General features: G+C 38.7%; 2 protein-coding genes across 4 annotated transcripts in view; both read right to left on the minus strand.

Moving 5' to 3' along the window:
• The window catches only part of VEGFD (vascular endothelial growth factor D), a 34,337-nt gene extending 32,073 nt beyond the window's left edge, over nucleotides 1-2,264 (minus strand). Inside the window, exon 1 of the mRNA XM_019746284.3 lies at nucleotides 1,459-2,264. Within this exon, the coding sequence (XP_019601843.2) occupies nucleotides 1,459-1,548 (90 nt within the window). The 5' untranslated portion in view covers nucleotides 1,549-2,264. The remainder of the gene's footprint in view (nucleotides 1-1,458) is intronic.
• The window catches only part of PIR (pirin), a 108,645-nt gene that overhangs the window by 17,204 nt on the left and 65,124 nt on the right, over nucleotides 1-26,317 (minus strand). Inside the window, exons 7-11 of one of the 3 annotated variants that reach the window (XR_002138553.3) lie at nucleotides 22,428-22,472; nucleotides 13,271-13,353; nucleotides 6,569-6,635; nucleotides 2,581-2,711; nucleotides 1,459-1,497 (exon numbers count right to left, since the gene is read on the minus strand). Coding sequence is in view for 2 of the 3 variants with exons in the window: in XM_019746288.3 (XP_019601847.1) it covers nucleotides 2,599-2,711; nucleotides 6,569-6,635; nucleotides 13,271-13,353; nucleotides 22,428-22,472 (308 nt within the window). In the remaining variant the exon portion in view is untranslated. Of the gene's footprint in view, nucleotides 1-1,458; nucleotides 1,498-2,392; nucleotides 2,712-6,568; nucleotides 6,636-13,270; nucleotides 13,354-22,427; nucleotides 22,473-26,317 lie in introns of those variants that run through there. The other 2 variants (XM_019746288.3, XM_019746287.3) reach the window with 2 other exon arrangements.

Consider the following 26,317-nt stretch of genomic DNA (forward strand, 5'->3'; position numbering starts at 1 on the left):
CTGTCACATGCAAATTCAACTGCTTCCCTCCATTTCCCCATTAAATAAGTTCATGTATTAGCAGTAAATCTGAAACATTTAAAACCTCACTGTGCCCAGGACACCGAAAGAAACCTTGGTGTCTCTGCTCTTTAAAAGAGTTAACCTCAAGAATCACACTTATTTCCAACAACTCAGTCTCTTCTTGTCCCATCAAATAAATTGATGTTTTCAAAGTACAATGGAAATATTTTAAAACTTCATGCAATAAAACTGGGAGAAAAAAAGAGAAAAGCACAACTCCATGAACCCAGCACATCTAAACCTGAGTTTTGTGTACTTAAGAAAAAGCTGAACAGCCCGAAAAGTCTTACTTGCTTCAAACAAGTCAGATTTTTTTTTCTCTTGTTACATAAGCTCAAAATTGGATTCCTTTTCACCTATAATCTGGCATTGAGCTCCATCATCCAGGCTGGTGGCAATGAAGTGGAGTTGAATGACTGACTTCTCCCAAATGCATTTGGAATTTGGAAAATTAGAAAGGTGTAAACTGCTGGACAAGGTGATTCTCACCCACTAGCAGAGTCCACCCTTTACAGATACCATGTACATCTATTTGTGTGCTGCATGTATATGTGTGCTTTCAACATGAGAGTTAACACTTTTTCAGCCCCAAGGACCAATTTTCCCCTGTTGGGGGCGCTATCATCCCTGATGAAAAATGCATGTCCTAAAAACAACTACAAAATCTCAAGTCCACATTTAATTGTTCACTGCCAGAAATTTCCAACTCAATAATGATTTAGCATCACTTCACTCAAAACAATCAGAATCATTTTCAAAATACAGAGCTGATTTAAAAAACCAATATACTCTATGAAATACATAAAATTGGGTGAAATACTGCTTAGTCAGTAATATCCCAGTTAATTTTTTTTCCATTCCTCTCAATTTATTGGGCTCTATCTGATGCGTGCTCATAGAGCCAGAGTCAATTACTGTTGAATTTTATGCACATTTCAAAGCAAAAATACCAAATGAGTTATAAGAAAACATTTTTCTAGATGGAGGCAATGGGTAATTTAGAAAACCACATAGAAAAGGTCTATAGAAAGCAGTTTTCGATTTACAGAAGAAATTAAGGAAACTAAATTAACATTTGCTGCTCACAAGTGACATGAAAATAAATGGCCCACAAAGTTATCTGTGTCACAAAAACAAGTCAGTGCTTCATTAGAAAATCACTGTGCCATCTGCATATACAAATGAGGGAAACTTCCCTATCTGAAAAGATTCCAGAATGTTCATTCATGTCCTATTACATCTCCACACTCCCTAGCATTTTCAAACTCATAGCAAGCATCATAGTAAGCCTAAGAAACAGAACACTCATTAACAAACAGAGGATGCAAAAAAAGAAAGTCCTTCGTATAAGCCAATAAAACAACCTGCATCATATTAAAAATTGAGCTCACCTACCTTCACTGGTCCACGTTCGTAACTGGAGCCCTGCACCAACTGCAGATAAGACATCATGAAAATATTCAGCAATGCCCACTGTCTGTACATTTTGAATATTTTAATATCCACTGATTACCAAGCGATTGCTATCAGGCAGCTAGAGAAAACTGTTTCAAAAGACATTCCCAGAAGGAAAGTTCGAGACCCCAAGATTTCACTGAAAAAACAAATAATCAGTTGTGATAAAAATCCAATGAAACAACTTCAATTAGTCAAGGTACGTTTTTGCACAATCTTACGGAGGAAGAGAGATGAAGGAATTTTTACATGTTTTCATGCTCCCAAAATAATCAGGAGGTGGACATGTCTCCCACTTCCAATGAGAAATCACTCTAAGTCCATTTCATGTCCAGCAAATTAAAAAAACATCTCTCCACCCTATGCCCCAGGTTCTAGTTGCTTTGTAAAAAGGTGGTGTGGCCACCAATGCCTGCAGCTACAGAAAAGCTGGGACCCAATTCTGGATTCCAACTTTTTTCACAACCCCCATGGAAGTTTGCAGAAGCATGTGTCTTAAATCTGACACAGATTTTGGCAGAAAATGCAGGGAAGTCTTGGCTGTAATCCTGTCGCGTCCCTACCAATAGCAGGGCCGTTTCAAAAACTGACTCAAACGCTCAGGACCGCTGTTATTTTAACGCCGATAACCTGTAATGTGAAACCCCTGCACACATAGGCACAACTGTAGTATTGAAACTGCATTGCTCAGGAAGGAACTTCTGATGCTCACCCATCAACTTCCAGTGACACACAGAAAACAATCGAATATGCTTTAAAATAATTCACTCTGCACAAAAATAACACAGTACCTACATGCATGTGAAAAGCAAACATACACAGTGATTTTTGTAACAGAAGCTTAGTAACTTGGGTCAAAATGAAGAACACTGACTTTTAAAGAAGCAACAATTAGGTTTATTTGCATGTGCCAGGAATTTATCTCACTGTACATTGCTATAAAAACCATGCTATCACTTTAGTGTGGAATTCTTCAGAAGCACCAGTTAAGTCAGCTTTGGAAACTGAATGCGTTGAACAGATGGATGCCACAAGTGGCAAAATTCTAGAAAGCATCAAGACCTGCTCTCGTGCTCTTCACTAGTTTCCAATCTTTGATTTCCAGGTTTTGGCTCTTTCAAACCCATTTTTTGCATTTCTGAAATCAAGAATGGCCTGAGAAATCTCTTCATTGGTGTTCATCACAAATGGACCTAAGGCAGAAAGAGACATTCAGAAAATTCTGGGTGACAATAATATTTCCTTCTACCACTAGAACTGCTACATGTTGCTGTAGTTCTTAACTTGAAACACATCCAGGCATATCCGAACATTAAAAGGTTACTTTCACAGTGTTCAATCCCCAACTACTGCCATACAAGTTTCTTGACTAGGATTGCGTATAATTATAAAGACCAAACTTCAAATGAACAAAGGCAATTTTATGTCACTCATCCATTGCAGGTTGTCATCAACAATGGCAAGCTATTTAAAACATTCTTAGGTGTGGTTGTATTACAACTATTTTTTGTAGTTGTTAGGGTTTTTTTCCTTCCTTATTTTTTTCAGACATAATTGACACGCAACATTTTATTAGTTTCAAGTGTACAACATAATGATTTTATATCAGCATATATATTGCAAAACAATCACCATAACAGTCTAGTATCTGTCACCATATATAGTTACCACATTTTTTTCTTGTGATGAGAACTTTTAAGATTTACTGTAGTTGTTAGTTTGATAGCACTAGCTGATGTCAAGAATTCAACCAATCTGATACAAAGAATTGGCGAATCTCATCCTAATTTGGTGTCTACACCATATATGAGACTGTGTACTTAAATGAGGGGTCTAAGTAATTTTTGAAAACTAGTAGCTGCTTGTTGACAATAAACAGGAGATTACAAAAAATTCAAGTCAAGAAAGCATATTTTGGATTCTCTAGAGGCTGGCAAACTTTTTCTGTAAATGTCAGAAAGTATATATTTTAGATTTTGTGGTCAAGCAGTCTGTCTCCAGTACGCTATTCTTTTGCTGAAGTGCAAAAGGAGTCACAGACAATACGAAAGTGAATAGGCATGGCTGTGTTCCAATACAACTTTCTTTACAAAAACATGCAGTGGGCAGAATTGGCCCATGGGTCAGAGTTTGCTGGTCCCTTTGTCTAATTCCTAGATTTAAATTTGGGTTCCGCTAAAAGTGTAGAAGTACTCCCCTAATCCACCAGGAAGCAAAGTGTCTGTCTCTTCCCTTTGCTTCACACGTTGTAGGGGCCAAGGGACACCATCCTGGACTGTATCACTTCGACAATCTGCTAGATAACAGGGCCAGCTCCTCTATGGCACTGGCAGTGTCTTGAAAGCAGTTGACAAATTTGCCAGTTCAGTATATTTCTTCTACCAGTCTGCAGAGGTTCCTGACATTCCTTTTACGACAGTTCCTCCTCTAAGGGGCTTTCTCTCTGAGAGACTCAGATTAAAATATAACTGTGTTACTTGCAGGGAATCACACATTTCAATGTCTTAACCACTGTTAGCACATCAGCAGGGATTTGGCCTTCACTTTAACACTTGAGAAGGAAGACACAACATAATATGCATTGATGATGTTGAGGCCTTTTGGGAGGTTGCAGGGAATAGGATGGTTGTACAAAGAGAACACAGGAAGAAAGCATCTTCATTCATTCATTTATTCATTCCTTCATTCAATTACCTATCTATCAAGTATTTATTGCGTGCCTATTAAAGATTGTGCTAGGAGCTGGACGTGACTGGCAGACTGTCCCACAAAGATCTCAACTCTATCACACAGACAGATATGAAAACAAAACATTATAAAGAGTATAATACATGGAATGATGAAAGTGTGTAAAATCTATGGAATCAGCACAGAAAGGGGAGGAAGTGTGCAGGAAAGGTTTCCCAAAGGAGGTGATGTTTAAACAGGCATATATGGAGGAAAGGCATTCTCAGGATTAGCATGCGGGAGGAACTGAGGAGAGGGGCACAGTACCGGAAGGAGGGCTCAAAGAGGGAAGAGAATGGGGGAATCTGATATGCAGGAAGAGGCCAGACTCCTCTGGGCTTTGGATTAAATCCATGGAAAGAAGTCTGGACATGATACTGCAGGCGATCAGGACAGCAACGTGATCTGATCTGCAGTTTTTGAAGATTTTGGCATCAGGGTAGAGAACATGTCAGGCTCTACCAGCTGAGTTGATGGTGGAATTGTTAAGGGTAATCGAGACACAGGACATAGGAGGCTGTGGGTAGAGCAAGGAGTTCAGTTCTGGGTATTTTGACAATATCCAGAGACAATAAAATGGCTTCCTGGCAGAGGTGCTTGACACATTGTTAGAAATACGAATCTGGGGCTCATGAGAGAAATTTCATCTGGAGATGGAGCTTTGGACTACATCAGGCAGGAAAGAATGAGAGAGCCCTCATATGTGAAACAAATAACAAATCCAAGAAGTCATCCTGGAGAAGCCAACTTTTTAAAGGACACACAGAGAAAAGGAAAGCAGGTACTGGGCCAAGGACACATCATAACTTTGCTATAGTTTGGAGTTGTGGAGCACCTCTCCTGTACCCCAATTATTTTTCTGTAAAGACAATGCATGTCTGGGCTCCCATCCTGACATTTTTCTGGAGTATTCTGCTGGGCTTCTCGATTTATACTGTGCATATGAATCAGGTGGGAAGCTTATTAAAATGTATATTCTGATTCAGTAGGTCCAGAGTAGGGTCTGAAACTCTGCATTTCTAACTGTCTCTTGTGGACACGGACCCCACTTTGAGAAATAAGGGAACCGCTGGAAACTTAGAGTCCTCCAAAGTCTAGTTAAGTAAGCTCATCTCTTCAAATGCTCAAGGAGGAGAAGAAAATTGAAACCAGAGAGCCTATGTTTTGGGGTTTTTCCCCCTTTTCCTCATGCCCTTTTTTTTCTTTTTTTTTTTTTTGGATACTATATCACCAAATTTATTATTTTTTTAAATTGAAGTATAACAGGCATGCAACATTAGTTTTGGGTGTACAACTTAATGATTCGGTATTTGTACACATTGTGAAATGATCACCATAATATCTAGTTAACAACAGTCACCATACATAGTTACATAATTTTTTTTTTTGTGATGAGAACATTTACGATTTATTCTCTTAGCAACTTTCAAATATGCAATACAGTATTATTAACTGTCATCACCACGCTGTATATTACATCCTCCCGGAAAGCATATGTTTTTAATTGATCAACTCTAAGAGTTATAAACAAGTGAGTTATTTGATAGTTATTGATAATCCCATAAATCCTCTTTCAAACTACAATTTCCATCTCTTCTCTAATTAAACCTTTGAATTCCCTCCCCAGTAATAAAACTGGTATGAGTTTAATCCCTCATGATGTAGAACCTTGGTATAGTGGAGAGAGCACAAAACATGGGGTCAAGAATTAGGGTTCGAATCCCAGCTGCACTACCAACAATTGTGTCCCATCAGACAAGCCACAGGGTAGAGTGAGGAGCAACCAGCATGGTGCAAGGAGAAGGGGCAGGCTGGTTGGAAGCCAGACAGTCTGAGTGTGAATCCCGCTATGTGGCCATGGGCAAGCCAATGCAACTCTGCACCTCTACTTCCACATCTGAAAAATGGGATGAGAGTATCTACCTCATAAGATTGCTTTGAAGATTACATGAATTAATATTTGGAAAGCATCTTGACCAATCCTAGTAAACAGTAAATGCTACCAAAGGATCTGTTAAGTACGTAAAATATCGAGATTTCATTTTCCCCTTTATAAAAGGGACACCACTCCCTTGACGCTAAGGACAGTCTCTATTCCAACAATCTATGACATCCTATGTTTAATTTGTGGACATTAATTAAGGCCTTAGCGAATTCATTAAACTAATACTTGTTTCCAAATAGTTGAGAAATGGTTATGGCTATCTTTAAACATAAACAGGTAACAGAATAACCTAACTGTCTGGGTTTTAAAAAGTTAAAAAAAAGTGAAAAACACTTTGCTTCTCATTGACATTTCAAAGGACATGTCTTTTGGGCTTACCATGTTGGACAACTGGTTCTCTTAATGGCTCCCCGGCAATCAAGACAAAATGGCTTCTCTCAGGATCCTGAAGTCAAGAAAGAACACATCAAACCATAAACATGCTTATTTTTAAATATCGACTTAGGAATAATTTGAAGTTGACATGCTGGCCAAATGGACAATGTTCCTAATTCTGAATATAAATTCCAGAAATACTTTCTGTGCAGCACTCAATATGGAAACACTTATTCCTTAAGATGTTTGCTTGCATTCAGAATTCAAGAATAAGTCCAGACCACTAAAATATTAACCTTTACAAATAAAGAAGAATTAAAATTAAGATTGTCTTTAAATGGAAACCTCTTTAAGACAAACTGTGTGACTGACGTGGCTATAATTGTTTATAGGATTTATAATTTCCCACTAACAATGTAAGTTTTTAAATGGAAGATTATTTATGCAAATCCAAAAGTAATTGATACTTATTACTATTAACATAAAATATGCCGCAGAAATGTTGCCCTAACCTTATAAAGGCATCCAAGGGACATCTGCTCAGGCAAATTTCTCTCCAAAAGGGTCCTATTGTGTTAAAGTTTTTAAAACATCCAAGGGACATCTGCTCAAGCAAATTTCTCTCCAAAAGGGTCCTACTGTGTTAAAGTTTTTAAAACATCCAAGGGACATCTGCTCAAGCAAATTTCTCTCCAAAAAGGTCCTATTGTGTTAAAGTCTTTAAAAGTTTTTCAGAATGAAGATCAGATTTTTCCCTGAAACTGAAAAAAATTATAATATCCAGTGTTAGTGTGGATGCAGAGAAAGATGCACCTTTAGATATTGTTGGGGAGATTTAAAATTGTGCCGTAATCCTTCCAGAGAGCATTTTGACAATATGACCCCAAACCTCCACTACCGCTTGTGTCCTCTGAACCAGTAATGCCAGAGAAACCAGCAGAACCTTCCACCACACTTGTGAGACATAATAAATAATTCCTTTAAGCTACTAGAGTTTAGGGTGGTTTGTTACTCACTAATAGATAACTGAACATAATGTATTTCTTTTGAAGCATCTCTTACATTTATCTGATTTAGAATAAAACAATCAATAAAGCCATAACGATTAGGCACTTTAAAACAAATCCTTCAAAAATTTTGAAAAACTTCACCCATATTCTAATAATAAGCATATATCTAAATATGTGATAAAATATTATGTTATACATCATATTATATTTATATGCTTTTATTAATATAAGCTCTTTAACTAGAAATCATTATGTTACTAGTACCAGAAGATTTATCACTAGATTCAATAAAAATGAATAATGAATTATTTAATCCTCCATGTTTCTTAAAAAAACTTGTGTTTTACAGAACTGAAATTTATTTCTCTTGCTTCCAATTTTAAAAAATTAAAAGGGAATTTAGGGTAGAATATTTTTTGTAAGTCTTAATTCACTCCCTACAATTCCAGGGCTGGTATCATTTAGTACATTTAGTGGATGCTTTAATGATTTCTTCACGTTTAAAAAATATGTTTAACTATTCCTAGGCCTACACTTATTTATACATCACCACCTTACCTATCCATAACCCAACTTGATGTCAAAATATGCCAATGTGAACTCAGCTGAAAATCAAACAGTAAGCCTAAAAAGGCTTCTGCTATTTCAAATTTTAAAATAGACGCCATAAACTCCATACACTACAGATTAGTGCTTTAACCTTAGCACAGATCCTCACTCAATCTCCCTACTTATTCTTGCTTTATACACAACACTAGCAATTAGGCTTTGTGGTTATCAGCTCTATAACAGATTCAAAGCTATATGACAGGAAAGCACTTCTGGATAGCAATACAAGAAAATGGACATTTTAGCATCAACAATGGAAACGAAATATGAACTATGAAAACAGGTATAGAAGCTTAAAAATTAGTCTAGGACCACTTACTGTAGTTGCCAGCAGGCCCTAAAGATATCATCATGCTTTATAGCTCAGGAGAATAATTAATATACATGCTGATGTCCCAAGATTATGAATAAGTGAAATTGTGCATAACAGAACCTAAGCCCACAGGAAAGGGGCAGGTTTCTATGTGAAATGATTTTTTTTCCAATGTCATGTTTAAATGACTGAAAATTCAATAAAAAAAAAGTTTATTCCCTAAAGGCTTTGGAGTGGTGAAATTCTAATGTGAATCAACAGACATTTGAAAGAAAAGTGTCTTAGGAAAATAGTTCTAATCATTGGTACTACATCATTCATAATTTAATCTGAAAGAAGATGTCACTGAATAGTGTTTTGAGGTGTTTTTTGGAGGGGAGATGTACTTGAGTTTTAGGGTGAGGAGGCAGAGGGGAAACAAAGAGTTGGGGGTTACGAGAGAAAGGAAGAGGAAAGGTCAATCTCCCATGTCACAGATGTGCTGACTTCTAAGACTGCACGGTTTTTAATTCAGAAGATGCATCTTTAAGTAACAAATTTGTCCTACAGTTTATACAGTTTAGAATAATAAAGTTTTAAAAATAAAAGTTTTGCTCCTTTTGCTATTACTCAAATCAATGATGGCTTTTCATTTATAATTTGGGCAGTAGGATAAAAGGACACTTGAATTTGGTCTGAAGTGAAAAATGATTAAACTTCTGGGTGTTGAGAAATTCAGGGGCTCAGTTTCCCATTTCCGAAATCTGAAGGATGATCCAAGTTTCCTTTAATGACTTCTCCACAAAATTAACCTCTGAGTGGCCCCTTCTGCTCTAACCTAAACCAGATGTTTTGTGTCTTTCTTTTTTCTTAAATGCATCTTTTTTTCTTTCCTTAACTAGCCTTCTTTGGTGAAAGCTGATCATCTTTCTGGATATTCAGTAGAATGCTGATGTGGTTAAAAGTCCCAATTGCTGTTATCTTGGAAAATCCTTGTCTATGGTGAGCTTGTGTACAATGTCAAATGATGACAATCACGTAAAAAGCAAAGAGAATGAAAGACCTGTTTAAGACACGAGTCCCTGTGTGAATCTAAGTCAATGCCTTTTTGGGGTCTGATGAAAAGACCATATATAAAGGTAAGAGGCCCGCTTGCTGCTTCATGTATAATTACCCCAACTAAAATTCATGATCTCGTGGGGCTCAGACTGCATCTTTTACTTTACATGGAACGTAAAATGGCGCACATTCTCAGAGTTCCTAGCTCAGCGTTAGGCCCTTCTGGTTTACTTGATTCCCTTTTCCAAATTCCCTTTTCCAAATTGCTTTGTTATTCCATAAATATTATTGCCAAGATATGCCTTGGGTTCCACTGATACCAACAATAAATGATTGAAGCCCAGATGAAGACACTAGGATTCATTGAAGGTGTTGATAACTTCTACACTATTGAGTATGTTCTCATGTTTGTTTGATTGATTAGACTTTGAGAATGAATCTAAGGGCATGCTTTTGCTTTATGAACATTTATTACAGTGATACATTACCTGAAAAAATTACCAGAAGAAAGAAACTGAGCTTTAGCATGACTTAATTGAATGCAGTTGTTCTTACTAGATTTCATTGTTTATACTTAGGCCAATTGAAAGACAAAACGATTAACTGTTACCAGTTTTAAAAAATTAATGGTTATGAATTTTTGCACATACATAAGCAAAAAGTTGTCTCTAGCTTTAATAGGGTGCTTTGTTTGTCTTTCCATCTTTATTTTAATGAAATATTAATCTGCATTAATTTAATGAGTTCCCCACGAATGGTGCCAGTTAGAGTATCATTAACCTCAAGTATGGATTTAATGGCATCCCATGAGGAATTGATTGCCTATCTTGACAAACTACACTAATAAGTTTGTTAGTCCATGAGGCTTAAGACCTTCTCTATAGAAAGCACTACTATAAACACGGGGCCAAAGGTGAGATCCAGCCTTTCATATCAAATCCCTGTGCCCCGATCATGGAGCCATCCTGGTAACCAGAGTACCAACTGTAGGCCAAAGCAGCACAGGGAGCCTTAGCCCTTGAAATAGAGGCCGTTCCAGGGTGACCAGCACAGTACAGGATCAAATGTCCAGGGTAGCATGGGTTGATCCCAATCTTTAAGAACTCTGAAAACGTTAAGGCCATTGTTGGGGTTTGGTTTCCTCTAAGAAGTCCAAGGGTCTGGCTCAAAGACTTAAATCTAACATAAACCAAGCCCCCGGTAGTTGCTACTTGCCATGGAAGACTTCAGAGGAATGGTCACAAAAGACAATCTGCCTTCTGAGTGAAGAACACAGGGGTCCCTGTATCCTAAAATGTGCTGACCTAAACTGAGTCAAAGGCTGAGATCGAGCAGGGAAGCCTAGGGAAAGAAAAGACGTGATCTATACCAACCTTTCCTTGCCCTGCTCTCCTGCCCCAGAGGACTGGCCACTCTACAGGAAACTGCCCCTTCGACTGGCCAACCAGAAAGATAGGTGTGATGGTGAAAGATGCAGAAATGAGGACCAGTCAAGTGCAGGGAGAACCGTGCTGGAAGGAAGCCAGGGAGTATATCACCTCCTCCTTCTTGACCACGACTCAGTGCAAACGGAATTGGGGGAGTACTGGGAAGTCACATCTTTCTTCTTTATCTAATCCTTAGGCTAAATCTAGTTCTAAGTGAAGATAACTGTGGCCTGGAGCCCAAATGAATTAGATTCCTTTAGGGCCTTTTCCTAGCTGTAGAAACTGTTACGTGCCTAAGGTATGAATCCTCATTAGGTAACATGTATCTGGCATGACGATCTGTTAAATTAGGCTTTTAGATCAGTGAACTTTCCAGCTACCATTATGGGCCACCCACTATGTACTGGGCCAGGGATTAGCAATCTTTTCCTTGTAAAGACCCAGAGAGTTAACATTTTAGGCTTTGTGGGCTATTCAGTCTCTGTCACAACCACTCAACTCTACCATTGTAGTGGGAAAGGATTCACAGACAAACAGCAATGAATGGGTGTGGCTGTGGTCCAATAAAACGTAATTAACAAAAACAGGTTTGATTTGGCCTATTGGACATAATTCACCAACCCCTGTGCTAGATCTGGAGTACACTTTTGATAGACACAACTGCACATATTCTAACAACCCCATGCAGTTGGTATCATTATTTCAATTTTGCAGACAAAGAAACTGAAGCTCAGAGAGGTTGGGAAACATGTCCAAAGTCACACAGCTAACAAGTGGTAAAGCCGAGATTCACACTTCACAATCTCTTCTCTGTTGTAATCTAAGGGGGACTTTCTAGTCTTTGTGGATGTGACAAGTGCCCTTTAAATGCTAATTTTTTTATAAAACAATTTTTTTCACAGAAATCTTTCTAATGTCTCGATGGCTCAGACTAGGCTTGTACACAGCAATAATTACAAAAGAACCCATAATAGAATGATGTCTCCAAAGCCAGGAGCGCTGTCAATAAACTGATGGTTTCAGCCGATTCTTTTCTATCCCTGCTGCCTCCTGTCTTTCTGGCTCCTCTCATCACTTCTTTCTGGTGTTGCATTTCAGCTTCCAAATCGTTAATATTTGCATGTGCCCTTTGCTATATTATTGGAAGAACTGAGGTTATCAAGTCAAACCCAGATAACGTTACAAACTTATCTGCTATCAGTAGGTTCTGGCCTATGTATAGCTTCCATTCCTCTTTTCCTGCACTGGGTTGAAGTAGATAAAATTGCCATTTTTGTAGGTCAAGTGTGGCAGTTTCATACAGCTCAACATAGACCCTGCGATATGCATTTTGTGTGGTGCTCATGAGGTTTTCTTCTATTTACTTCACAGTTCATGGCAGTGGTACAGATGATTAAAGCAGCAGGAGGTGAGCTGCCAGGAAAGTGGGCTAAGATAGAATAATTCCTCAAATCCATTGCATTCTATTAGGTTGGTGCAAAAGTAATTACAGTTTAAAAGGTTAAAAATAATTGCAAAAACCGCAAATACTTTTGCACCAACCTAATACAAGGCCAGGGTCAGAGGGCCAGAAGTCACTCAGACTGCCTCTCCAGCAGTGACCTGCACACTGAAATAGTTTTCATCCCTACTTTTCAAAATTGATCTTTTCAGAACCTTTTGCACAATTGTCTCCTCAATCGTCTTTATTAGAATGATGCAAAGCAGTCAGACTGACTTCATAGGCTCACAAGATGATGAGTGAGTGAATCACCCAAGGCAGTGAAATAGACATAGGGAAGAAATTTGGCAACCAGGGGAAAACAAGCTCCGAAGACTCCTAAAATATCAGACACTTTACTTAAAAAGCAGGGCATTAACACAAAATGACTACGAAATGCATCATGTGCTCCATCTCAGTTCAAAGTGGGAATTACTTTCAAAGGGCTCTCTATGAGTATGCATGTACATCAATATTTATACTCCTAAAGAGCTGACCCATTTTCACTTACACTAAAACAAAGTAAATCAAGTTTATAAAAAAAGAAAATTAAAAGACAAGGAAGATGTGTTGCCTCCAGATTCAAATTTCTTGAGGTAAACAATAGGGACATAGATGATTCCTGAAGACGAGGAATCATTATAAATAAAACCTTAAAATAAACTAGTAGAAATAACAAAAGTTAATGAAAGGGGTTAGTAAACTTGTGGCATAGTTTCTTTGCCCAGTAGAGAGAAAAATTCCCAGCTACACTGGAGATTTAGGCATGTCCCTGGAAACTAGTAGAAAGTACAAGTTACGAAAAATTAAAGATTTTTTAATACTTACTTTGTTCTCCACCTGGACACCGTCACCTTCCCCCAGCACTGCTGTGTGATGAGGTTCTATTTTTTGTTGTGCGTCATCAGGCCCTACAAAAAAGGTGACCCACTAAATGTGATACTCATCACAGTATATTTATCATATGGTTACAAATGTGGTAACTACAGAGCACCGTAACGTTCATTTCAACTTCAGAAATAAGACTTAGGAATCTCCTTAAATCTCTTGGCTGATTATATCTGCAATTATTAAAGTCTGAAACTGGCTGGTTTCCATTGTAGAAAATAACAGGGAGGTGAGTCTTGCATTGTGTTTCCACTTACACCTTTAATGGCTGCCTAATAGTTCAATTAACAAGCAAAGTCCTGGGCATGACATGCTAAGAGTATTTCCTTGGGTAAATTATAAACCTCATAAGAATGAAGCATACTTAGGAAAATGAGTAAATGCCATCATTAATTCATTTCAACAAGTATTTATTCAGCACCTATAATTGTTAGTACTGAGAAAATACCAGGAAGTGCCGAGCAGATTTGTTGCATACAAATAATTCAAAATCTCATTGGGTGAAACTAAATATATATTTGCAAAATAATCAGAGAATAATCCAGTTGAAAAATAAGTAAATTGGATGGCTACTGAACTATGAACAATCCCAGTGCTAAATGTTGTGTGTGTGTGGGGGGGGGGGATCTTCAGGATGGATACATTTCCCTCCCCTCTATACTGAGGCTCACAGACGAAATAATACAAATGAAATTGTAAAAGGCAACAGTAAGATAAGCAAAGTTCAATGAGAGAACAGGGACTATAGGGGCTAATTCAGGAGTAGGGACCCTAGGAATTTGTTGTGAAGGAGTTAAGACAAACAGAACTTTGTAGGATTAGTAAGACCTACAAGAAGGATGAAGGGCATTCTAGATAAGAAGACAGACTGTGGAAAGGTAAGGCGCTGGGATCATGCAGGACATCTCTGGAGGAATGCTGAACCTTCTGCCATTGCTAGAACATTCTTCTGGGAAGAATGGAAAAGTAGAGTGGTTTCAGATCAAGGAGAAACTTGAGGGCCATGCTTATCCATATAAAATGGAGGGCCTTTGAGGAGAGGGTATGGGTGTGAAATGGTCAGATCTGTGTCTTGTAGAAATAACTCTGGGAGAAGAGCACAGAATACATTGGAGGGGGCAAAACTGAAGTTAGGATGACCTATTAGGAGTTTATCCTAAGAGTCTAAGTTAAAATGAATTACAGTCTGAACGGGAAGAGTAGACACAGAAAGATAAGGATGGATTTAAGAGGTAGAGTTGAGAAAGAATCTAAAGGATTTGGCAACAGTGGGAGTGAGAGGGGTCTAACATGATTCTCACCAGAAGCAGATTAATGTCGTCGCCTGAAGATTACAACAGTGGTTCTGCAAGAGGAGGCTAGAAAACGGAGAAGCTGAAGTGGGACAGAACAGCCATGCAAAAGGACAAGATCCTAAGCAGGGCGAGAAGTCTATAAAGATGTCTAGGGGGATACACTGGCACAGCAATAATAATCAATAAGAAAGTGCTTATTGAGACAACAGCTTGAGGAGTTATTATATGAACAGAAACATAATTTGTGAATTTTGTGAATATTGCTTGAAAATATAGCTGTCTTTTCTAGAGAAAACGTCCTTCCCACCTCTTTGGATATGAAGCAACAGGGTTCAATTTGATGCTCACAAACATGAAATAGGATTCATTTTTTTGTCTTTTATTTTTTTAATTGAATTTATTGAGGTGACAACGGTTAGTAAAATTATATAGGTTTCAAATGTCCTCTTGAGGTAGGATTCTAATAGAGCAGGAGTTCTTAACCTGGAGTCAATGTGCTCCCAAGGGGTCCGTGAATAGAATTCAGAGCAATCACAGACTTGAACGGGAGATAAATTCCATCCTTATTTTCACTGATACCTAACTGAAATGTGGCCTTTCCTTCAGCTATGAATGTAGCCAACAAACCACAGTAGCATTAGCTGGACCAATGACTTTGTCCCCAGTAGAAACCACAGATATTTGCATATCACATGACAGTGTTGTTCCAGATATCTCAAAATACAGTTTATGTTAATCACTACTTAGAATTCAGAGATGACCTGCTGCTGGATCATGTTATTTCGAATGTCATTAGAGAAGCTCACATATAACAATATCATAAACTTGTTCTTTTAGCATTTTAATGACTTCATTGAGTTAAAAAACAAACAAACAAAAAAACATCGTTCAGAGGTGGGGCCTTGGCAAATGTCAAAAGGGTCCATGGCACAAAAAAGATTAAGAACGTCTGTCCCAGAGGCAGTGGTGTGCCAGTTAATGTTTAAAACTCACTTTCAGGGACAAGGGGGAGAATAAAGCTGATTTGTAGTGTGTGTCACTTTCCATGGTGTAAATGCTCCCCCTGTTGCCAATTTCAAGCTGCCAACCATTGTGAGGTCAGGGAAGAGGTGCATAACCAGCTCCTCTGAGCTGGCAAGAGTCAGCACACAAGTAAAGGTGTCTTCTCCATCTCAGATTTAGGTCAACAAATGCCATGGAAGCAAATGATAGACTTCTGTTGATTTTACACTCATGCAAGAATTTGGCAATAAAAGAGAGTTCTGGGAGTTGAAGAATAATCTCATTTAAAGTCGGGTAATATTTTTAAGTGTGATATGGAGCAGCATTTTATTAAGCATGCTTTACTCAGATTCCCTGGGAACAACAAACCATGTCTTTATCGACAACTAATTCATAGGTAACACACATTATCCACATGGTCTACTCCTGGCCCCTAATTTCATCATGCAGGATGATTCATGATACATAGACCCAAACAGTTTATAAAGCCCCTTCATTATGTTTTAATGGAGCGAGCTGGCAAGAGACAGCTCTCAAAAATAACGCTAAATTGGGATCTCTCTGCACCTCCCACCAGGGGCTTGCTTGACTATAGTGTTCATTGGCCTGTGAGGAAATCTTAATTTAGAAACAAAGAGTTCATGTTTTCCTCAGAGCTTTCATTCTAACTTTACGTGGAACACAATTTTTACCAATTCTGCTCGCTGATCTGGGAGACGGATCAGTCTTGATTCTGAAGAGGCCATCTGAAATGGTGCACGCTAAAGCAGGCCTTTCTTACAGATACTCGAGTCAGCTTCCCAGGTAATCATTCTAAGTGTACCTCACTTTCTGTATTATTTTATGACATGTTTTTTAAACAGGATCACAGAAAGCAAAGAAACTGACACTATCTTCATGTCATTTCCATGCTATTTCACCCATCTGGTTATCTTCTGAACCTAAAATAAGTCTCAAAGAAAATATATCTTATTGTTTCTGATTACTTTCAAATATAAGTAGAGCCAAATCAGATACTAAATAGTTTCCACTGAGAAGCTTTGCCAAGAATGTTGAATCTAATAGTGCAGTTAAGAAAAATTTAACTGAAAACAATTGAATTGCAAATATTTTCATTTGCCTAAACAGTTATAAAAGGGCAAAATACTTTAGAACATATTTTAAAGTTAGTGCTGCATCTTCAGTGTGTGATTAATTGCTGTGCAAATTTCCCCCATATGCCAAATTTCCTTTTTCTTTTCCTTCTCTTTATAAGAACTGCTGTCCCGCGTATTCTCTATTCCACACACTCCAATACTTCATCATAGATTTTGATATCATCAATTTTATACGTACAGTGGCAGCATTCTTATCTGACGCAATCAACATCATTAACTGAAAAAGACAAACTGCCTTAAACATTTCATTTTAAATTATAGTGAAACCGGGGCAAACGGGTGGCTCAGTTGGTTAGAGCGTGAGCTCTGGGTAGCAGGGCTGCCGGGTTGATTCTCACATGGGCCATCGAGCTGTGCCCTGTGCAGCTGGAGTGGAGACAATGAGCTGCCACTGAGCTCCCGGGCGGCCAGATGGCTCAGTTGGTTGGAGTGCGCGCTCTCAACCACAGGGTTGCCTGTTCGACTCCCGTGGGGGATGATGGGCTGCGCCCCCTGCAACTAAGATTGAACAATGGCGACTGGACTTGGAGCTGGACTGTGCCCTCCACAGATAAGATTGAAAGGACAACAACTTGACTTGGAGCTGATGGGCCATGGGAAAAACACACTGTTCCCCAGCAAAGTCCTGGAAATACACAGTTCCCCAATAAAATTCCGTTTCCCTTCCCCAATAAGATCTTTAAAAAAAACACCATATATATACATATATATATATATATATATATATATATATATATATATATATATATATACACACATATATATGTATGTATATATATATTTTTTTAAAAGATAAATACATAAATAAATTATAGTGAAACTGTGCCTTCATTTGTCAATTTTTAGAAATATAGCCAAGGAAGGTCCGCTGATTGGATTGAAGCACTGCCTTTCCTGATAAAGCATGCACATAATGAGCCACTGAAATCCTTCTAGATTATTACAGTTTCCCCCAATCTTTTACTGTCATCTCTCCCCTATTCATTCAAGACTTTTCGTTAGCAATTCATGTTTGCAAAGCATTTGACTTATTTGTTCTAGAAATACTAACCCTCTTCACACTATTTCATTAATTAACATACAGTTTAATTACAGAATTGCCATTATTGGTACAACTGACATAAACAGATTTGAGAGCAATCACAGCTGCCGAGTTCACTTGAGACTTGGCTGAAGGGAGTAGCAATGGGCAGGTGGTGTTGGGGGGAGCTGATATCCTGGGTGCTCAGGCACCTCGCTCAAGGTATTCACCATGGCATGAAGCAGTTCGTTCTGAGTAAGTGGAGGTCAATTTGGAGGGCTTCTCGTGTATGTCCTCATTTTTATTGAGTTCCAGGGGCCATGCCAAACTTCTTAATACTCCCCAGAACCAGAAGCAAAGAATTGAGTACAAACTAAGCATGAATAATTACTTATTTAAATAAATTGGAAACATTTTACTACCCAGATAAGCCAGTTAGCTGTTAGTTCAATAACCACACACAAATATTTTTAGATTTCTAAATATATTTTGTAAGCCCCAACAGTATACTTGATAGTGGTCCTACCAGGGACTGGCATCCAAGCTGATAAACTGTCCCAAGCTTCAGGAATACAGGATAAAGTATCTTCTATCCTTTTGATCTCTGTGTTAATGAGTCATGTCACTGTCATCTCAGCTACAAGGAAGGGGTTCAGTGCTAGTATCCTTGGGATCTATTGGTTTTTCTGGGCGTGAAGTTTTTATTTTCTTTGGATTTTTAAAAATCATACACTATACAGATTTCAGCTGAGGGCTGGTCAAAGCATTTACAAAGACGATTCTCTCTCCCACACAATTTTTAAAGCTACTATTCAACAGTCAGCTTAGAAGGCTTGGAATAAACTAACGTATAAAAAAATTAAGAAGATCCCAGAAAAGCAGAAAATACCTCAAAGAAATACTTTTTAAAATAAGAAAGTGTTAAGTCTACTCATTTTATTTCTGCTAACTCCTTCTCTTCTTCAGGTTGTCACCTTGAACTTGAAAATGTCTGACTATATGTATTTCCAATATCTACTTAAACAGAAAAAAATAATTACTTGCTTATCAGCTCTTACCATCTGTGGCTGGCAGGTACCATCCTGGTTTTATAAGCAAGATAAAATTGAGCCAGTAAAGTCAGAAAGCATTTTCTGGATTTTCTCTATAGAATTTATAAGTCAATATATATTCAATCGCTATTTCTGTTTGTCATTTCTTTTTCTCTGGTGATTTGTTCTTGCTCTTTTGTTTTTCTCACTAGCATTTCTATTAGCAGGTGAGTAGGAGGAACGGAAGGAGATAAAATTCAAATGAGGTCATCTGGCCAGTCACTCATTGGTTAAGCAGAGTCCCAAGAGCCCAGTTTTGGGAGCTGGATTCTCTCCAAGGTCCAGTTTACCCTGGACAGATACAAGTTTGCTCCAAGGCTACAGACTGTGACCCCATTTCCTGCCAGATGTTTTGGACTTGAGGCCCATGGTCACAAGACCAGGCCAGTATATACAGATGACTCAGGAAAATCTGCCTCACCTCCAGAAAAACAAGTAGATGTGTAAGTCATCTTACCTCTCGAATCGTTGAGCTTTTCACTTGTTAAATTCTTGGACTAAAGGTCTGTCAGGAAACAAGGCTGTAACTACAGATTAAAACAGGTTTTGAAGATTATTTGTAAATTTTTCTCTCTTTCATCCTTATAATGCCATTTAACCCAAAAGCGAATGTGAGCTTTTGTAGCAACAACCAGCTAAGAAAGGTTTTTACATTTTTAAATGGTTGAGAAAAAATCAAGAGTAGTAGTTCATGACACATGAAAAATATGTGAAATTCATATTTCAGTGGCCATAAATAAAGTTTTATTGGAACCAATTGTTTCTGTATTACCTGTGGTTGCTTTTGTGCTACAAAGGCAGCAGGAATAAGTCATTGCAACTGAAACTGGATGGCCTCCAGTGATGAAAATACTTGATATTTGGCCCTTTACAGAAAATTTGCTGCTCCTGCTTTTTCTCATTCTACACAAACATTTGTGGTATCCTTACCACCTTAAGAATCATGTGCTCCTTGAATAGACATTTCTCCAAAGAGGACACACAAATGGCCAATAGACATATGAAAAAATACTCAACATCACTAATCATCAGAGAAATGCAAATAAAAACCACAATGAGATATCACCTCACCCCAGTCAGAATGGCTATCATCAACAAGACAAATAGTAACAAGTGTTGGAGAGGCTGTGGAGAAAAATGAACCCTCAAACAGTGTCGGTGGGAATGCAGACTGGTGCAGCCGTTATGGAAGGCAGTGTGGAGGTTCCTCAAAAAATTAAGCATAGAAGAACGATACAACCCAGCAATCCCTCTCCAAAAAATCTGAAAACATTTATGCGTAAAGACACATGTGCTCCAATGTTCATTGCAGCTTTGTTTACGGTGGCCAAGACATGGAAACAACCAAAGTGTCTTTCCATAGATGAATGGATAAAGAAGTTGTGGTATACATACACAATGGAATACTATTCGGCGGTAAGAAAAGATGAAATAGGACCATTTGTGACAACATGGATGGATCTTGAGATTATAATGCTAAGTGAAATAAGTCAGACAGAAAAAACAGAGAACCATAGGATTTCACTGATATGTGGTATACGAATCAAAAACAACAAAAGAACAAGACAAACAAATGAAGAAATAAAAACTCATAGACACAGACAATCGTTTAGTGGTGATCAGAGGGTAAGGGGGGTGGGAGGAGGGGGTGGGAGATGAGGGTAAGGGGGATCAAATATATGGTGATGGAAGGAGAACTGACTCTGGGTGGTGAACACACAATGGGATTTATAGATGAAGTAATACAGAATTGTACACCTGAAATCTATGTAATTTTACTAACAATTGTCACCCCAATAAATTTTAATTAAAAAAAAAAAAGCCAAACTATGGAGGGGCAGCCAGCATCTTTCGGTGGATTTATTTTTAAAAATCATGTCCTCTCTTTATTGTTTTCCATTTGTGTAGATTATTTTGTTTCTCTTGAAATCATAAGTCAGGAATGCTACCTCCATAAAAATGGTTTGGACCCATCATTTTTATAAAGAACTGCATGATACTCAAAGTTTTCAAAAGAGCATAAAAACAAATGATGCTTTGTCTCTTCCAGAAGGTTAATATAGTTTGATGTGTGTGCACATGGATTTGTGATACACTACATTTTTTTTCATTTTCTCAAATGCTAAAATAAATACTATTCAGTGAAAGAGGAACTAAGCCTATTCCTACTGTATAAAATCAAAATACATGAATTTGTATTACCAGCATTTTCCAGGAAAAAATAATTTTAGGCAGTTGAACACCCCATTTTGGAGAATATAATGAATGGTTTAAATGGCTCTGGGTGTGGCCTTCAAGGCCTAAGCAGAGGTTATTACTAAGCCAGCTGTCTGGGGCTAGGAGTGTATTGCCCACGGAGCTAGCCATGTTAGGGACCAAAGAAATTCATTACTGAATTGGCTAGCCTGCAGGAGGTGGATGGAAAGCACTCAACCCCACAGGGTCTCAGCAATGGGATTTTGGCCTACACCTTGGAGCAGTCAGAGGCTCTGCCCTGCCCCCCTCATCCACACCACTGGTCACTATCCATGAGGGGGAGGTAAGGAGGGAAAGGAGGCTGCTTCTCTTTCTTTAGGTTTCCCCAGCACAGCCTGAGATGTGTATTTGAGCGCAAGGAGTTTACATGGGAGGCGAACCCAGGAAACACCAGTCCAGGAACAGGGAAAGTTAGGAAAGGGAAGGCAGATGAGGAAGGGTGTGTTATCAAGCACACACCCACTGTGGGTGGCTTAAACATAATCCCAAGGGGAAACTCTAGGAAAAGGCCTCACACACAGGCCTCAGAGGTATCCCACCAGAGGGGTGAGGGAGCTTCGGGGAATGATAATTCCCCAGCACTGACTAGGGCAGAGCAGGTTCCCAGGTTTCAGAGAAAATCTCAGGCCAAGAGACACAGACACTACTGGCGGTTGGAAGTTGGTCTGTGGGCTCTGAGAAGCTTAGATGACAAGCTAAATGGACCCGGAATTGTCATCATACAAAGAATATGGCGTGTGTCAAGGGGACTGGGATTGAGAAGCCCTTGGTTCTGCTCCTGGGCCTAACTTAACCCTGTCAAGTTAAATAACTTTCTTTAGACTTTACTTTCTTCATCTATAAAATGAGAATTACTTGAGTTTCGAATATCCCATCTAGACTAGACTCAACAAGAGACACATATTCAAGGCTAGAATAAGAGAAAACCTCCTTCCTGCTCCCCTTGGAGCCTGTTAGAGTTCTATCCCTTTACCATCATAGCGAGGTGTCAACCCATACAATGGTGCTTGGACCTTACATTTGCACACAGACCACAGTAAAATGGCTGCTGTCATGACTGGTATTCATACTCTCCTCCCTCTCTGAACATCCTGGGAGCTGAGAGGTGCCCTACCCTGAGTGTACCAGGATGTCCTGGGATATAGAGGAGGCTGGTGCTGGACGGACAGGAGATGTACTATTCAATGACATGAAAGGGGTCATCTTACCTTTCCTCTCCTTCAGCAGTTCAAATTATATTGCACTTGAACCCAAAGCAACATAGTCATCACTTACCAATATACACATTTCCAGATATGGTATAAATGAAGCTTGTCCACCCTGAAAAAGGACAAGCGACATCAAAAGGTTAGTGTCCATAATGCCAAAAGGAACAAAGATATAACAATGTATTTATATCATTTATTTTCTTTTAGCTACATACTTAAAAAATTAAGATCTGTGAACTGTTTAAAACACACACACCCACTCTCACATGTGCACATGCGCACATACATATACCCTTAAGTGACTTGGCCCCAAATGTTTTATAGCCTCCCAAGTAGATGGTGTACAATTCACTTGGCTCCATATCTATATGCCAGCAGCTGTATTAACAAACTTCCAATTTTAACATCATGCTAATAACTGCAACACACCAGTCTGGCTTATCTTATTCATTGTGCTTCCTTCTCTCCAGGAGCAGAATGCTAGAAATATGCTTTTCTTTACTTAGTTGCATTTTCATTTCCAGTGAACTCATTCCTTTTTATCTATCCTACAACAGAGCATCAGATCCAGGGATGCATAATCTTTGGGGCACAAATGGGCTTCGGATGGCTGATGCAATCCCTGGAAATGTGCACACAATTTTTCAAGTGTGGACACTTTTCTGTGAAGAGGGTACACAGCATTCACCAGATTCCTACAGTGACTCATGGGGCCAAGAGCCCAGAACCATGAACCACCTGCCAGTGGCTCTCTGAGCGCCAGCATTGGATTTTCATGGACATTTATGCAACGTACCCATGGCCCAAAAGAGATGCTGTGGCACTACCGAGAGACATGAATTTAGAAACGGCAAGCTCAAAATGGAATTAGGACATCACTCCATGTGCCTTCAAGGGAAAAGGAGACCTGGGAAACAAATGCAGGGCAGAGTGCAAGGTAGAAGGGCAGGCAGACTGGACTCTGTGTGCAAGTCAACGTGGTGACACAGTGAACAAAACAAAAGCAGGGATGGAAGGATCATGAAGGACATAATATACTTGGGGGAAGTGGATATGATGGCAGGTGGGTTGAAATGTGCAATAGAGGCACTAAAGAAAAGGTATAGTGGATAAAACTTAACATAAATTCAGTCTGGTTAAGAAAATCCAAAGGATAGCAAAAGAAAGACATTTGGGTGGACGCCAAAGAATATTTTTTCATCCTCCTGTTCCAGTGTTTACTGAGATTTTTACTAGAATAAGTTTTAAGGCCGCTGGAAGTAACACTATTTGCTCATAGCTTACTCACACTTCTGCTCCCTTACTGACGCACTCGATCGGTCTTCTGAGCTCAGTCTACCATCACCTAGTGAACATTTACCACTCACTGGGGGTGGAAACAGGAAGATGAATAAGGCACAGCTAGGTTTTCAAGTTGTGCAACTTTGGGGAGGGAGGGTCACGTAGATGCTGAAAACACGCTAACAATTCACAGCCTAGTTGCACATGTCTTATCCAGATGGGCTGACTCTACTGCAGCACTTCTGTTTGCTTTCTAATGGATGCTAAGTTTCCTTAGTCCTATTGAGCCTGATTTACAACAAAGTTGCAACAAAACCCCTTTCTTAGCTGCTTTTTAAAAATTTTTGCCATTGGAAATTGTTTAAATTTCTTTTTCAAAGTGCAAATATCTGTATTTCAAATATCTCTATTTTTTTCTCATTATAAAAAAGTAATACACATTATTTTTTTTAATTTGAAAATATTTTAAGACTGAGAGTATGTAGCGTCATCTAAACAGAACATCTTTTGGAAATCTTCATACTTACCCTGACATATTGTTAGCAATGGGGTACTTGTGCTTTCAGTTTCTTTGTTTTATGCACTATATACTGTTTGCTTAAAAACTAGAGCAAACTCAGTATTCTGTTTTGGATACCTTTCCATGTTATAACAGAGAAATAGCTCTTCCTTTGGGAAAGACTGCAAAGCATTCCATTGTAAGTACGTGTCGTAATTTATACAAGATATTAAAAAATTAATAGTTTATCAACCAAAATGCCCATCGGTGGATGACTGGATTAAGAAACTGTGGTACACTTATACAATGGAGTATTACGCAGCCATAAAGAAGGATGAAATTTTACCATTTGCAATGATATGGATGGATCTAGAGAACATTATGCTAAGTGAAATAAGTCAGACAGAGAAAGACAAATACTTATGATCTCACTTATATGTAGAATCTCAAGAAAAGAATAGATGAACGAACTAATCAGAAACAGTCTCAGAAACATAGAAGAAAAACTGAGGGTTGCTAGGTGGGAGGGGGAGTGGGGACAAGGGGGAAGGTGAGGGGATTAGAAAGTACAATCAGTAACCAAAAGATGACCACGGGGTACGAAAGTCAGTTTGGGGAATGTAATCAATAATGTTGTAAAGCTTTTGTAGTGTATCCGATGGGCACTTGTCTCATTAGGGAGACCACCTCAGGGATGATGTAGATGCCTGATCACTGCACTGTACACCTGAAGCTGAAGCTGAACAATAATGAATGTCAACAACAAGTTTATATATATAAATATATATATATATATATATATATATATATATATATATACACACACACACACACACACACACATACACATACACTTACAAGAAGCAGAGCACAGCATTAGGAATAGAGATAGTGGAAATGTAATGGCTGTGTGCGATGTCAGAGGGGTAGCAGGTTGGGGGAGGGGGGTTATCACTGTGTGAGGGATATAAATGATAAATGTCTATTACATTGTTTTGTACACCTGAAACTAATGAAAAAATCAATGGTTTCTGAGTTTGACAGAACCTCAAAGTTCTCAATTGCTCAACTGGGTTTTTATTCAGGATTATTTGGATTATTCTAATCCCATTTCTCCTCTACTCCCTTTGCTTCATTCCTCCTCACCCTCCAAGCAGAAAACTAGTCCACACTTAATTGCCTCGGTCTGTTTTCTTTCCCTTTTTGTCTTCTTACATAATCCAGAAGGACCAAACATTGGCTTAAAGGAATGGTCAAGTCAATTAATTCAATACATTCACCTAATTTTGCTCCGTGAAAAAGTCTTCTATTAGGATATAGAATCCATCTTCATTAGTAATAACACAATTCATGTTACTGGTTGGAAGGCACAGAGTTTAGAGGAACTAAACTCTGGCGTAGGAACAGAGAGGGCAATTTCCTTTTTTAATTCTTCTTAACTGGTTGTCCATTTGCACTTGCTTCTATTAAACCTCGTTTCATTTCCATCAAGCATTGTTTCTTAAAGCTACGGCAAAACAAGAGCCAAACTGTGTGAATGTTTACTATACGTTTAAGAACCACTACATTTTCTTAGAATTCCTTCTCTGCTAAGAGCAGAATTGCATCAGCAAAGAGCTCTCTTGTGAGATTTTCAAGTCCTCAGTTTTCTATCTTCCCCCACCTCTTGTCCTGTACCAGGAGTTGATAGCATCCTCACATTTTTATTGTGCTGTCAGAGGTCACAGGCCCTACAGTTTCCTGTCTTCTACAAATGCCCCCTCTAAGTTACAGCCCCTTTGCAGCTGGGAAGCCCTTCCCTTCCCTGGTAACAAAGAAAATGAGTTGGGATGGAAGTCACATTTCACCTCTGGTCCTGTAGGATGGTTTAATCAGCAACACATTTAAGTCAGAACTCCCTTAGTCAAACAGAAAAAATGTAAAACTTTTCTTTTAAATATGTAAATCATTTTCTGTGGCATCTGCTCTCATTTCCAGGGAGGTTCCCAAGTCTTGCAAATGTCCCTAGTGAGAGCTTTAGCTGGCCTAAATTCTTTGCCTTAATCCAGCTCATTTTCCTCCAGCCTCTCAGTCTTACAGTTCATTATTTTAATGAACTTTACAACTACTCCTTATATACATATGCATGTGTGGAGAAAGTACAAAAACATGGCCTGGCGTCACACGAAATCCCTGAC

The sequence above is a fragment of the Rhinolophus sinicus genome, chromosome 18 (genome assembly GCF_057876585.1).
Source record: "Rhinolophus sinicus isolate RSI-liver-muscle chromosome 18, RSI-T2T, whole genome shotgun sequence".
Classification (NCBI taxonomy): domain Eukaryota; kingdom Metazoa; phylum Chordata; class Mammalia; order Chiroptera; family Rhinolophidae; genus Rhinolophus; species Rhinolophus sinicus.